Raw genomic sequence first — 12,783 nt, 5'->3', positions numbered from 1 at the left:
ATTGAATAGCTCAATGGCTGTGCTAAATTATAATTACATGCAATTACAAAAGTATTCAGATCCAGGTGCTGGTTTGAAAAATCTTGAATATTTCTCATGGACCAACCCCTTTAATGTACAATTGGCCATACATATGTAACCCCCTCCATTCACTTCTTTGATGGAAAAGCCAAGCTCCTTGGTCAACCCCCATATAAGTGAACGGAAAGAGCCACTGAACATGCACATTACCTGGTGGACAGTAGCCGGAACCCCACCAAGCATCAAAGTGATAGCCCATCTTAGCTTTACAAGATGGGACTAGTGAGCAACTGCTAGTGCACACATGGCACGTTCCACGGAGAATAACCCTGTGCACGCTATAATGGCACGTATAGGCTACATTGGACATGTTACATTAATGTTTAGTGCTCTGTGTCTGCACAGCATGGAATGTTTTTGAATCTACTTCACTATGTTTTTGGGCACTTAAAAATGAAAGAAAATAAGTAGAAACTGGGTATTATTAATTATTCATGAAAGTAAATTATTTAGCTTTCCCACCTCCTGGGTAATTGCAAATCACCGTTATATTTGGCTTCAGTGGACCAGAGACAGAATAAAGTGCCAGTGCAAAGATAATATATGAAAATAAAACACACAACAATAAAAAAAAAAGGCAGAAATCATATTCTGGCCATAATGGATTTCGCTGCATAAATTGAAGCTGGACATCATATGTCATATCTTTCAGCTAAAGGGTTAAAGAACTTCATGGGCTGATGCTGGTATTAATAGCAGGACGCTTGCCAGGCAGCAAAGCAAAAATTCTGGGCACAATGCGAACTCTGAACTTCATAAAGGACATTTTTGTCCATACATCAGAACTGAACATTTCCTTGGCCTTCTAGTAATAGATACGTCTTTCAAATGCTAAGCAAAAATTTCCATGGTCCCCGAGCTTTGGTGTCACTGCAGCTGTTTGACCCATGGTGTCCAGATTTACTTCTCTATGGTTATACTGAATAAATTGTTCAGTATTTCCTATTTTCGGTATTGCATTTTGATTTTGCAGTGATTTCTATGTTATTTGACAGATGGGTGAGAGAATTTTTGAATGAAGAAAACAAGGGGCTGGACGTCCTTGTGGAATACCTCTCTTTTGCACAATACGCAGTCACGTAAGTAAAATCCCTGCACACAAAGCCACCTATACCCTACTTATAGAAGGTGACCACACAACTACTGTGGTGCCCATCAAAAGAGTACTCCCAGTTCAGGTTTGCAAATCATCATAGTCTTGCCACAGTCAGAACAACATTAACAAAAAGGTGAGGGGTGGAGGGTAAGGGGGTCTAACCACCTTTCTTGAAGGTTTTAGCTGCTATCCTGCATGCATTATGAGCCTTGCTACGGTAACTCCCCTGTGGACCTTCATCCATTGTTATTTATATGCTGTTTAATACACGTGTGTCTTATCATATCTAACTAATAGTCTGTTTCTGGACTTGGGCCAATCATATGGTAACTAGCCCTCATTGAGATATCTGGTTTTATCCATTTTATTTTTTTATTTTTACGCTTTTGGTTACCATTCATCCCCTGAGGAACCTAAAAGAGGGATTATAATGGGATGTCTTTAGGGTATATCAGGGTATGATAGGAGTAGGGACGGGGACAGAGTGCATCTACCTTCTGGGTGCTTCGAGAATCAGATTCAGCCTTTACAGATATACAGCTATAAAGGGCTGAGCTCGATAGCAAATTTTTCAATGCTCCCACTTAACCCCCGAGCATTTAGCAGCAGTGTGTGAAAGGGCACACTTGCTGGCCAAGTTGCAGTAAACAAATTTGAAAACACCCAGCACGATCTGCTAAATGATCAGACCACGCTGGTTCAAAAGTACCACACAATCAGCCACGTAGGCAGGATGGGGCTTGGGAGACAACAAAAGACCGAACCAGACCCTAAAATAGATTCCGACCTCTAAATTACTTCAGACTCCAGACCTTTAAATTAATTCAGACCCCAGAGCACACCCATAAATTAATTCAGACCCTTAAATCATTCAGACCCCAGACCAGATCCAAAAATGAATTCAGAACCCAGACCAGACCCATAAACTAATTAGATCCCAGATCAGACCTGTTTGTAAACCGCAGATATTTACTTACCTCTCCTTGCTCCCAGTTTCTCTTTGTCTTCAAGGCCATTCATACAGGTCCTGACGCCAGACATTGTCACGATGCTGTGTGCATGGCCAGTAAGAGCCTGATGTGGGCTCCTTGGTCTATGAGGTCAAGTTGCAGCTGTAATCACTGCACCCCTTATAGTGGCATTTGATTTTCATTAAATTTTTTAACATTTTTTTAAATGAAAATAAGCATTTACCGTATATGGCCAAATCCCTTCTTTTCCTCTACACCCACTGATCAGGAGGGCTTCCTGTTTTAGGACCCCTACCCTCTACACTGATCTTTATTTTGGGGACATTTTATTTGAATAGTAATTGTCCTCACAGGAAAGCCACTTTAACAAAATGTTTTTAGATTAGTTTTTTATTTTATAAAGCCGTTCCAGGGCGTTCTCGGGTTCTGTTTTTGTGAATTGTAGCTCATGAAGTGGTGGACTAAAGACATTTTACGGATAATTGCTATTGAGTTCTACACTCTCTCTTTATGATTGTTTAAACTGAATGTCCCTAAATGAAATATATTTCTTATTCTCCCTTTTAGGATACAACTTTGGCAACAGTTCTCGCATTATTCACTTTCCCGAAAGCTGCCATGATGGAAAAAATTTCCATTTTTTAATAGAATTACTAACATTTAGAAATGGCACACAGCACAAAGGGCCTCTTGTCTGCTGATAGTTGTGCATGAGTAAACATGACCCGACATGTACCATTTCTTGGTCACTAGGACTGAGAGAAAAATTAATTAGCAAAAAAATTTTAGAATTATGTTTTAGACCTAATTTGATGACAAAATTAAATAAAATAAAAAAATAAAAATAAAATTAATTGTCCACTTATAATTGTCAATTATCAAAAAGGGGAAATAAACATTTTTCCTGTAAGATTTTGTATACGTAAAAACAGATCTACAAATACCCAAAGCAAATATTAAAGGGGTTGACCACCAATTAGATTTTGATGACCTATCCTCTGGATATGCCTATGCCAGTGGAAGGAGCCTTCTACTTCTGGTTCCATACACATAAACAGTTGATCAGGTGTTGAACTCCTACAAATTTGATATTGACAACATATCCATTGAATAGGTCACCAGTATCAAAGGTGGCCAACCCCTTGTCCAGGATTAGAAAATCATGGCTGCCTTCTTCTAAAAACAGCTCCACAACTATTCACATTCTGTATGTGGTATTACATCTCATCCCCACTCACTTCAGGTGACCCTATGCACGAGGGATCAAAAAATTGAGCTGTGATGAAAGTAAAACCGGTTAGCCGATGTCCAACTCACAGGGGTCAAGGAAGCTGAGATATGAGGAGTTGTAGGGATTACTAAACCAGGTATGTGTGAGGACCTCAAAAAACAACCTATCATATCATAGCTTCCTGGAGACTTGTGTGTATGTTGTGAGCTGCTGAGATACATAGCAGCCACAACAGATTTTTTTGTAGTGGATTACCAAAAGTTGTTTATTGGAAAACAGTTCTGATTCTATATTTTTTTTTTCTTTCCACTCAGATTTGACTTTGAAAGTCTGGAAAATAATGTAGAAAACAATGTTGATAAGTCAAAACATTGGAGTCGTTCAATTGAAGACCTACATAGAGGAAGCAACTTACCGTCACCTGTTGGAAATAGTATTACCCGCTCGGGCAGACATTCTACCTTACGGTACGTTGTGTTAATACTGGGGTTGTTTGCTTTCAAGGGAGTCTATGACTCATCGGGTCTTGTGGAAATTAAGTTCACAACTTTATCACTTCACCCACATCTGCCTTTAGACAAGTTCACTGAGAAATTTGAGTAACCTATAGATGTCTTTAAAGCGGTTGTCCACTCTGGATATTGGGTCTACAGATATGATGGAGGGGTTTTCTCCGTTCAGGACCCCTCCCTATCAGCAACAATGGAGTCTCAGGAGAATCCTGCATGGCCATGGATTACTTGTTTTGGCTTTTATCTGGTAGCTCCTTTTACTGTTCATGGTAATTCACCTCAGTTCATCCTAATTTTGTTTCTCAGATCTCAAACTTTTTACAGCGAACAATCTTTTTTTGGCAGCCATCTTGTCTAGTTTACCAAGAACAAGTGTTTCAGTATCTGGTGTAGTACTTTATTCCCTAGTTCCTTTTGAGGTGTTCAAGTCCTGGTGTCTGAAGATAAAGTACTACAAGCCCTGGTGCCTGATGGTAAAGTATTGCAAGCCCTAGTATCTGATAGTATAGTACTACAAGCCCTGGTGCCTGATGGTAAAGTATTACAAGCCCTAGTATCTGGTAGTATAGTACTACAGGCCCTAGTGTCTGATGGTAAAGTATTACAAGCCCTGGTGTCTGATAGTAAAGTATTACAAGACCTAATGTCTGACAGTATAGTACTAAAAGCCCTGGTGTCTGAAGGTAAAGTACTACAAGCCCTGGTGCCTTATGGTAAAGTATTACAAGCCCTCGTATCTGGTAGTATAGTACTACAAGCCCTGGTGTCTGAAGGTAAAGTACTACAAGCCCTGGTGTCTGGTAGTTTAGTACTACAATCACTGGTGTCTGATAGTAAAGTGCTACAAGCCCTGGTGTCTGGTAGTATAGTACTACAATCACTGGTGTCTGAAGGTAAAGTACTACAAGCCTTGGTGTCTGAAGGTAAAGTACTACAAGCCCTGGTGTCTGAAGGTAAAGTACTACAAGCCCTGGTGTCTGAAGCTAAAGTACTACAAGCCCTGGTGTCTGGTAGTTTAGTACTACAATCACTGGTGTCTGATGGTAAAGTACTACAGGCCCTGATATCTGTTGGTATAGTTCTACAACTCTTAGTGTCTGGTAGTTTAGTTTAGTATTACAAGCCCTAGTGTCTGGTAGTTAAGTACTACAAGCCCACAAGTCTGGTGGTTTAGTATTGCAGACCCTGGTGTATGATCATTTAGAACTACAAGCCATTGTGTCTGGTGTTTTAGTGCTACAAGCCACTGGGTTTGATGGTTTAGTACTCTAAGGCCTGGTCATACACTTGGATGGATATTTCTCCCCAACCCTCCATATATATGCTCACTCAGCTGTTAAAATCCTACAGCGTGCTCTTTCTTCACTGGACAACTTCAATTTGAGAATGACGGGAGGCACCCACACATTACATGGTTAACCGGTCTCGTCAAAACCGGTGGGTTCGACTGTCATTAGTCTAATGTATATGGGCACCTTAAATCCTGTTGGTTTAGTATTCCAAGCCCTGGTGCTTTCAATACTCCAAGTTCTGGTGCCTGTGGTTTAGTACTAAAGTCTCTTATTCTAGTGGTGTCTAGTGGATTAGCAAACACATCCCAGTGGGCTCAGTGGGCTTTCCTGTCGAGGCAGGGGAGACATCTTTCTCTAGATCACTTATAATGGATCCACTTGGAGACCAGTGTTTGGTTTGCTTTTACTTCAATGTATTGAATATATTATTATATTTATTTCAATATATTTTATTATCTGGTGATAAATTCCAGGGTAAAGTACGTGTTTTTTTCCAGTCTGTAATAAAAGCTCCTGATGACTTGAACTCTAAGCAGTAAACTACTTGAAGAGACAACATGTGCAAATAAGTCTGCATTACTGTGGTGTATTGCCACCTAAGTGTAAAATCAATAGTTCTGTCCGAGTGTTTGGTGATATATGGAAACAGTGTATTGAGAGGAGATTGCCTCGGTTCTATAAAGAGCGGAGCTGTATAGATCACCAGATGATTAACAGCCATGGTTTAAGCTTCAGTCACTACCTGTGTCGGACGCCAACATTACTTTATGGATTGTATGTGGCTTTTAAAAGGAAAGTGTCAGGAAAAGCCAATTGTTTATTAATGTCTTGGAGCAGGGAATGATAAGCTGTCTTATGCAAACCTTGCTTTTAGTTGTTGTTTTTTTACCATTTGCTGTTCTGGGGACATAATACCATGATTACGTACTGAAGGTCATTGGAGAATGTGTGCACAAATTACGATCTGTGCTCTTGGGAAGTGATCTTAGAAAATCAGGCTTTTTCTGTTGCAAGTAGACATGAGGATAAGGGTTGGGCTCTGTTCACATCAAGTTAGGAAAGTATGTCTATATAAAAAGAAAGGATACAAATATATACTGTCACACTCTCGTAGGTTTCTATGAAGCAAGTACAACCTCAGTTCCAAAAAAGTTGGGATAAAATGTGAATAAATATAAATAAAAACAGATTGAGACGATTTGTAAACCTCATAGACCCATATTTTATTCACAGTAGATCATAGAACAGATATCAGATGTTGAAATTGAGACATTTCATGAAAAAAATATGACCGGGGTTTTCCGAGACTTTTATACCGATGGCCTATACTCTGGATAAGCCATCTCTATCTGATCGGTGGGGATTCGACACCCAGGACCCCCACTCATCACCTGTTTGAGAAGGCACCGCTGCTTGCAGTAGTGCCGTGGCCTTCTTTCGACTCGCCAAGCAGAGCGCCGTACATTCTATGGGCCATGTGACCGATGACCGTGACGTCACTGGCCTAGGGAAAGTATTGCATCTGCCTGTATGGAAAAGGTTTATATTTGAAAGACTCATACTGGCTTATTCTGGTATATTCTAAATTTCTTAAGGCCTCATACACACGGCCGTTGATCGGCCGTTCCATGCATTGTATGCACGGGCAACATCCATGTGGATTCTGCAGACGGATCCAGACCCATTCAACTTGAATGGTTCCATGATCCGACTTTTTTGCATGGACAGAAACCCCACGGAAGCACTCTGTGGTGCTTCCGTGGGGTTCCATGCGAACTTTCTGCACCGGACCTTTTGGACTGCGGACCCATTCAAGTTAATGGGTCCGCATCCGTTATGCGGGGTGCACGCGGCTGGTGCCCGTATATTGCAGGCCCGCTCTTTGCGGGCCCGCAATACGGGCACAGCCGGTCAACAGCCGTGTGCATGAGCCCTAAAATGAATATATCCCCAAGAGAACATAGATTTGTGTTTGGAGAACTTGACATTCCTGCATACCGAATATACTAATAGAGACTAATAACAGATACAACAACTATAAAAGTATTGAACCTCATGGATATGAACTAATTGAATGGTAACTAACTACCTAATGAAAACGAATGAAATACTAATGGAAACTAACCACCCCTGTTCAGTCACTTTGTGCACGTTTGCTAGATGTTACATGCTGAAGTCGGTTTTGGTCGATATATCGGTGGTGGGCACGTGGACGTCATTTTTCCTCTTTACTCACTGCAAAACTTTCTGGGTTTGTCAAGATGGCTGACGAGCTGTGAAGAGTGAAAAGCAATTTTCAAGTCCAACCACAAATGGTTAATAGGATTTGGAACTAAACCTCAAAATATCCACCCAAGACAGTCTTGAGCTTTAAAGTTCTAGGGTCATTGCAGTTCTCTTTGCAGACGGCAGAAGGTTTTCCTCCAGCATTTCTATTCCAATAAGATCAAAGAAGAAACTGAAAGAAAGAAGCTCAGAGAAACTGCAGCAGGTCCTCCTCTGGTAACAGCCAAAGGAAAGGACCAAAAACGGAAATCTTGTTCTCGAGAAATGGATTCCACCATGCCTTGATAGAAGAGTTACCCAGGGTACAGTGTGGAGCTCATCAAGTATCAGGATCACAAAAATGCATTAAAGTTTTTTTTTTTTTTTTAGGATTTAGATATTGATAACCTCTTTTCAGTATAGGTCATCAGTATCCGATTGGTGGGGATACAACACTGCACTTGAATGGGAGGTGGGCTGTAGTACCCCGCAACATCCACCACGTGCTGTACGGAGTCTTCTGCTTCCAGCTCCATACACTGTATAGTTTCCAGTACCGATGGCCGCCCGAAACTGCTGATCTTGGAAGTGGCAGGTGCCAGACCCACACCGATCTGATGTTGGTGACCAATCCTGAGGAACCCCTTTAAATTGGGTTCCAACTATAGACATTTATAGGATATCAATTGGATGCATCAAAATATTTGATCATGGGGTCTGACCACTGGGACCTCATAGATGCTGAGAATGTTGACCACCCACAAGTCATGTGACGATTTGTGGGATCCCAACTGTAGAACCCCCAAAAATCCCATAATTATAGTAGTCATTTTTTAAATGTGGCTCTAGTGCTATACTGTACTGTATTATAATATACTATATCTGTCTCCTCTTCAACTTTTCTTTATGTGATTAGAAGATACAATATGCTGAAGTGCAAGTATTTACTGTGTTTCTAAATATATGGCACAACTTTCAAAGGAAGTTAATTTTTTCCGGCTGTGATTTATGGTGAAGGATGGATGGGGATCCCACCTTTTATACACCAGACTTATTAAAATGTTTAATTCAACAGTCAATTTCAGCTCCGATCTGTTTCAGAAACAGAAAGTCATTTATCAGACACATCAATGGTTTCCCATGTTTAATAAAGTGGGCTAAATTGTGCTTGCTGGTAGATACGTGTGAGAATCTACAACAATATAGGATTACTGCATCACTGCTTTGTGATAGAAGCATGATTACTTGGGATGTTCCTTTTCTTGTGTTTTTTAACACTACCCTTGAATGCTAATTTGGTTTTGCAATCAAAAATAGGTCCAAAAAGTTACTGCTGATGAATTTCTTTATATATCCTTATTGTGATTGGAGCTCTATTTTTCTGATATAATAGTGTTCCAAATCCTCTCCATAGAGTTGATGTTACCTGATAGAATTCTGGCTACTTGAGGTCACCACTAGGGGGAGCATATTGTATACTGTTCGGTGCAATGAATCAACAGTATTCAGTAAGCTCCAGAGCTCGCCCCCTAATGGCAGTAGACAGTTATACAGTAAAGCAACAGAGTTCTGGCTGTAGGGAAAATATTGCATCTGCCTGTAGGGAAGAGTTTATATTTGAAAGACTCATACCGGTGGTATATTCTAAATTTCTTAAGGCCTCATGCACATGGCCGTTGATCGGCCGTTCCGTGCATTGTATGCACGGGCAACATCCGTGCGGATTCCACAGACAGATCCAAATCTGCCCCTGCTAGTGAGAACCAGCAGATTTCTGAATGCAGCTCTGGATGTGAATGGAGTATAATACGAATGACTACAAAAAGGTTGCTCTGCGTTAAGTATGTCAACTGTAAGGGGATTGTCAGAAAAGCTATTCTTTAACATGTCTCCTTGGAGCTTGTTCATTGACCTTCATAGACGTGATACACGGCTTTTATCTAGAATGCGCCTTGTGGAACCATGGAACATGTTGTAGAATGACCAGCCTCGGGCCACACTGTCTGCAGCCTTCATGTGCACGAAGCAGTGACTCAGGGAGGTTGTGATTCCAACTCACTATGAATAGTAGTCAGGAAATGTGTGTCATGCAGAGTCATTACTGAGTGATCAGATTGGCATGATACACTGGAGATGATTGCCCTGGAATGTCATTAAAACGCTCTTTGTCTAAATGACAGATAAGCTCGCCTTTGATTACAGTATATATTGATACAGCAGCCATTCACAGAAGGGAATGAGATTAAAATCTCTTTGTTCTTCTGACCTTTATTTGCAAAAGCCTTTTCCTACTAGTAATCTGCATGTGGACTCCTGGGCATTGATGGCGGCCAGTGCAGCCCCTTACCTTGACCCCTTGTTTCTGAGCCGCTATGGTATTACATTTAGTAGGCACTTTTCATTTTGATGTTTTTTTTCTAATTAGTGTTGTTTGGGAAGTGAACTGAAGTATCATTCGGCAGTGTTATGTTGGTCCTTTTAGAAGGAACGTGTCATCCTGTCGTTTATATCATTTTTTTCCATTTTATTTTTAATTTTCAGCACATTATCTATTTTAAAAAGACTCCTAAAATGTTGTCGTTTTCACACTGACACTTCCCGTTCTGTAAAGATCACTTCTCAGCAGTCATCTGATTATCATCACAGACAGGATTACAAAGACAGATACCACCTCTGCATACATATCACACAGGACCTACCATTCACAAATAGGTGACCAGCGATGGCCAGTTCGCAGTGTTCGACACATGCGGGCTGCCATCTTAACTCACAAATGCGGTCGCCGGGAGCAGGCAGTTCCGAGAACAGCCCGATGAAGGCCCCCGGCGGCTGTTCTCGGATCTGCCTGCTCCCGGTGACCGCATTTGATTTCAGACCGGCTCCCGGCACAGACACAGGTAAGGGCTTACCTGTGCATCGCCGGACTTGTGAGAAAAGATGGCAGCCCGCATGTGTTCATTGGCGAACACTGCGAACTGGCCATCACTGTAGGTGACATCAGAGCTTGTCTAACCCCGGTTCCTGTGACTTCTGGTCAGGTCACAGAGCATGTATAGAAAACTCTCCCATAGGAGTCAGTGAACATCTTATTTCCCTTGTGCCTGTGTCCATGTGGCTGCAGTCAAGCATATCTATAGCGGTATAAAGTCTGCTGTTTATGGCAGTATTATTACCCTGACACTATATGGTGGTGTACTTTGGAATTAAATAAAAAAACAACTGTCTAAAACATTTTTTTTAAATAAATCTAACCCGACACTCTCACTATCTGGATGCTGTGAACAAGCTGCTATTGTATGGTCTTATGATGTGTTGCTGTTTATTGCTTTGGGTTGACGATGGTGTCTTATGAACTGATATTGGCATTTATTGACTATTTAAGGCAGTCTGTCACCAGGAAATTCACTGTTAAACCAGTCAGAATGCCTTGTAGCGCTAGCTCAGCTGAACGTAATCGTACCTTTCACTTAGTGATCCATTGCCTTTATTCTAGAGATAAAGTACTTTTAATCCATATGCAAATGAGCATTTAAAGGGAATGTGTCTTCAGAAAATGACCTATTGTTTAAATCACATTTTTGAATTTTTGGTGATTTTTTATTTTTATTTTCCTTATTACTATCTATATTTTAAAAAAAAGTATATAATCCTGCAATTTTACAACTGGCCACTACAACTGGACAAATAATAGGTCATGATTTCCTGTTCTGAACAGGTAAATTTTCACTTGTTATCACCACAGGCAGGAATACAATAAGTAACACCTCTATATATAGATAAGACAGGATCCACCATTCACAGTAGGTGATATTGCAGCTTATCTAACTCCTATCCTGACCTCTGCACAGGTCACAGAGCATGCCTAGAAAACTCTCCCATTGAAGTCAGTGGGATCATCTCCTGACCATTGTGTCTATGGCCCATGTAGCTTCTCTCAAAAGACAGGAAGTCTCAAGATATTTTATCCCTAGTGGCCTGCACGATTTTAATAAAATATAGAGAGCGACAGGGAGAATTTTTTAAAATTCACCACAAATAAAATAATATATATATGCTTAATATAAAAACGTGATTAAAAGGGAATTAGGAAAATGAAAATACTTAAATATTACTTCATTATAAATATATTCCCAAATACCTTACATTAGTTATAATGGCTCGTTTTGTCTGGGGAGCAATCATTAGGAAAAACAAAATGGCCGCTGTCCTATTAGTACACACAAAACCTGTCCTAATCACACAGGAGGACAAGTTACTTCACAACACTGAGGTAAAGAGCTGCCTCATCCTCCTCTCTGCTCTACTTGTCAGGGATTATGATCCTGAATACAGTTTAATATGGTCATCAGCTGAATCTCTGTAGGAATGGAGTTCATGAGAAGACATGAAGTACAGAGAGGAGGTGATGATGTGGCTAATGAGCAGCAACACTTGTACGCAGTCTCCATTACCACAGTCTGTCCTGTCCATCCTCATGAACTCCATTCATACAGAGATTCAGCTGAAAATCTTCTCATCTGTATTCAGGATCATAATCCCTGACAAGTAGGAGAGGAGGATGAGGCAGCTCTTTTCCTCAGTGTTGTGAAGTACCTTGTCCTCCTGTGTGATTAGGACAGGCTTTGTGTGCACTAATAGGACAGTGGCCATTTTGTTTCTCCTAATCATTGCTCCCTAGACAAAAAGAGCCTTTATAACTAATGAAAGGTATTTTGGAATATATTTAGAATAAAGTAATATTTACGTATTTAAATTTTCTTAATTCCCAGGGAACCCCTTTAAACAGTAGGTCACTTTCTGATGACGCATTCCCTTTAAGTGCACAGAGGGAGGGTCTAAGCCTCTCTGTGCACCCTTGCTCCTCCTGCTTCCTCTGTCAGCCTTTCTCTCTCCTTCTGGATTTCTAGTGATGGAAAAAGAACAGGTCAACATTCTTCAGAAGATCTCTTTGTGTAGCCAACGAGAGACATGATGTATTTCATTGCATGCATGAAAGATCGTTTTTCCCTCTCCAAAAATTCTAGAGCCAATACGAAGTGGTGCCCTTGAATACGCCCCACTGGCCCTTCTCCATCTTGGGCAACTTGGATACCTAGCAATGGAAGGGTGTTCAGTGATGATAAGCAGTAGTCCAAACATTTTTGGGCTCATCTTATGCGAACAGCACGCACAGAAAAAGACCCTCTACTACTGCAGGGAAGGGTCTATTACAATGGGGAAGTCCTGAAGTTTCCACCAAGAAACAAAAACAGGAATGCAAATAGCAAAAAAAAAGCAGAAGTCATTTTTGCTGTATTGTGGAAACTTCTCTAACCACATATCCATGTGAAGATAC

At 40.8% G+C, this 12,783-nt stretch overlaps 1 protein-coding gene across 4 annotated transcripts in view; it reads left to right on the top strand.

The window, feature by feature from the left end:
* Positions 1–12,783, top strand: part of FMNL2 (formin like 2) — a 228,958-nt gene that overhangs the window by 136,280 nt on the left and 79,895 nt on the right. For all 4 annotated transcript variants that reach the window (XM_040441345.1, XM_040441348.1, XM_040441346.1 and 1 more), the window contains exons 5-6: positions 1,077–1,160; positions 3,694–3,846. In XM_040441345.1, the coding sequence (XP_040297279.1) occupies positions 1,077–1,160; positions 3,694–3,846 (237 nt within the window). The remainder of the gene's footprint in view (positions 1–1,076; positions 1,161–3,693; positions 3,847–12,783) is intronic.

This window comes from Bufo bufo, chromosome 7 (assembly GCF_905171765.1).
Source record: "Bufo bufo chromosome 7, aBufBuf1.1, whole genome shotgun sequence".
In the NCBI taxonomy this organism is placed as follows: domain Eukaryota; kingdom Metazoa; phylum Chordata; class Amphibia; order Anura; family Bufonidae; genus Bufo; species Bufo bufo.
The sequence above is the reverse complement of the archived record's forward strand: the minus strand, read 5'-3'. Positions and strand labels throughout refer to the sequence as shown.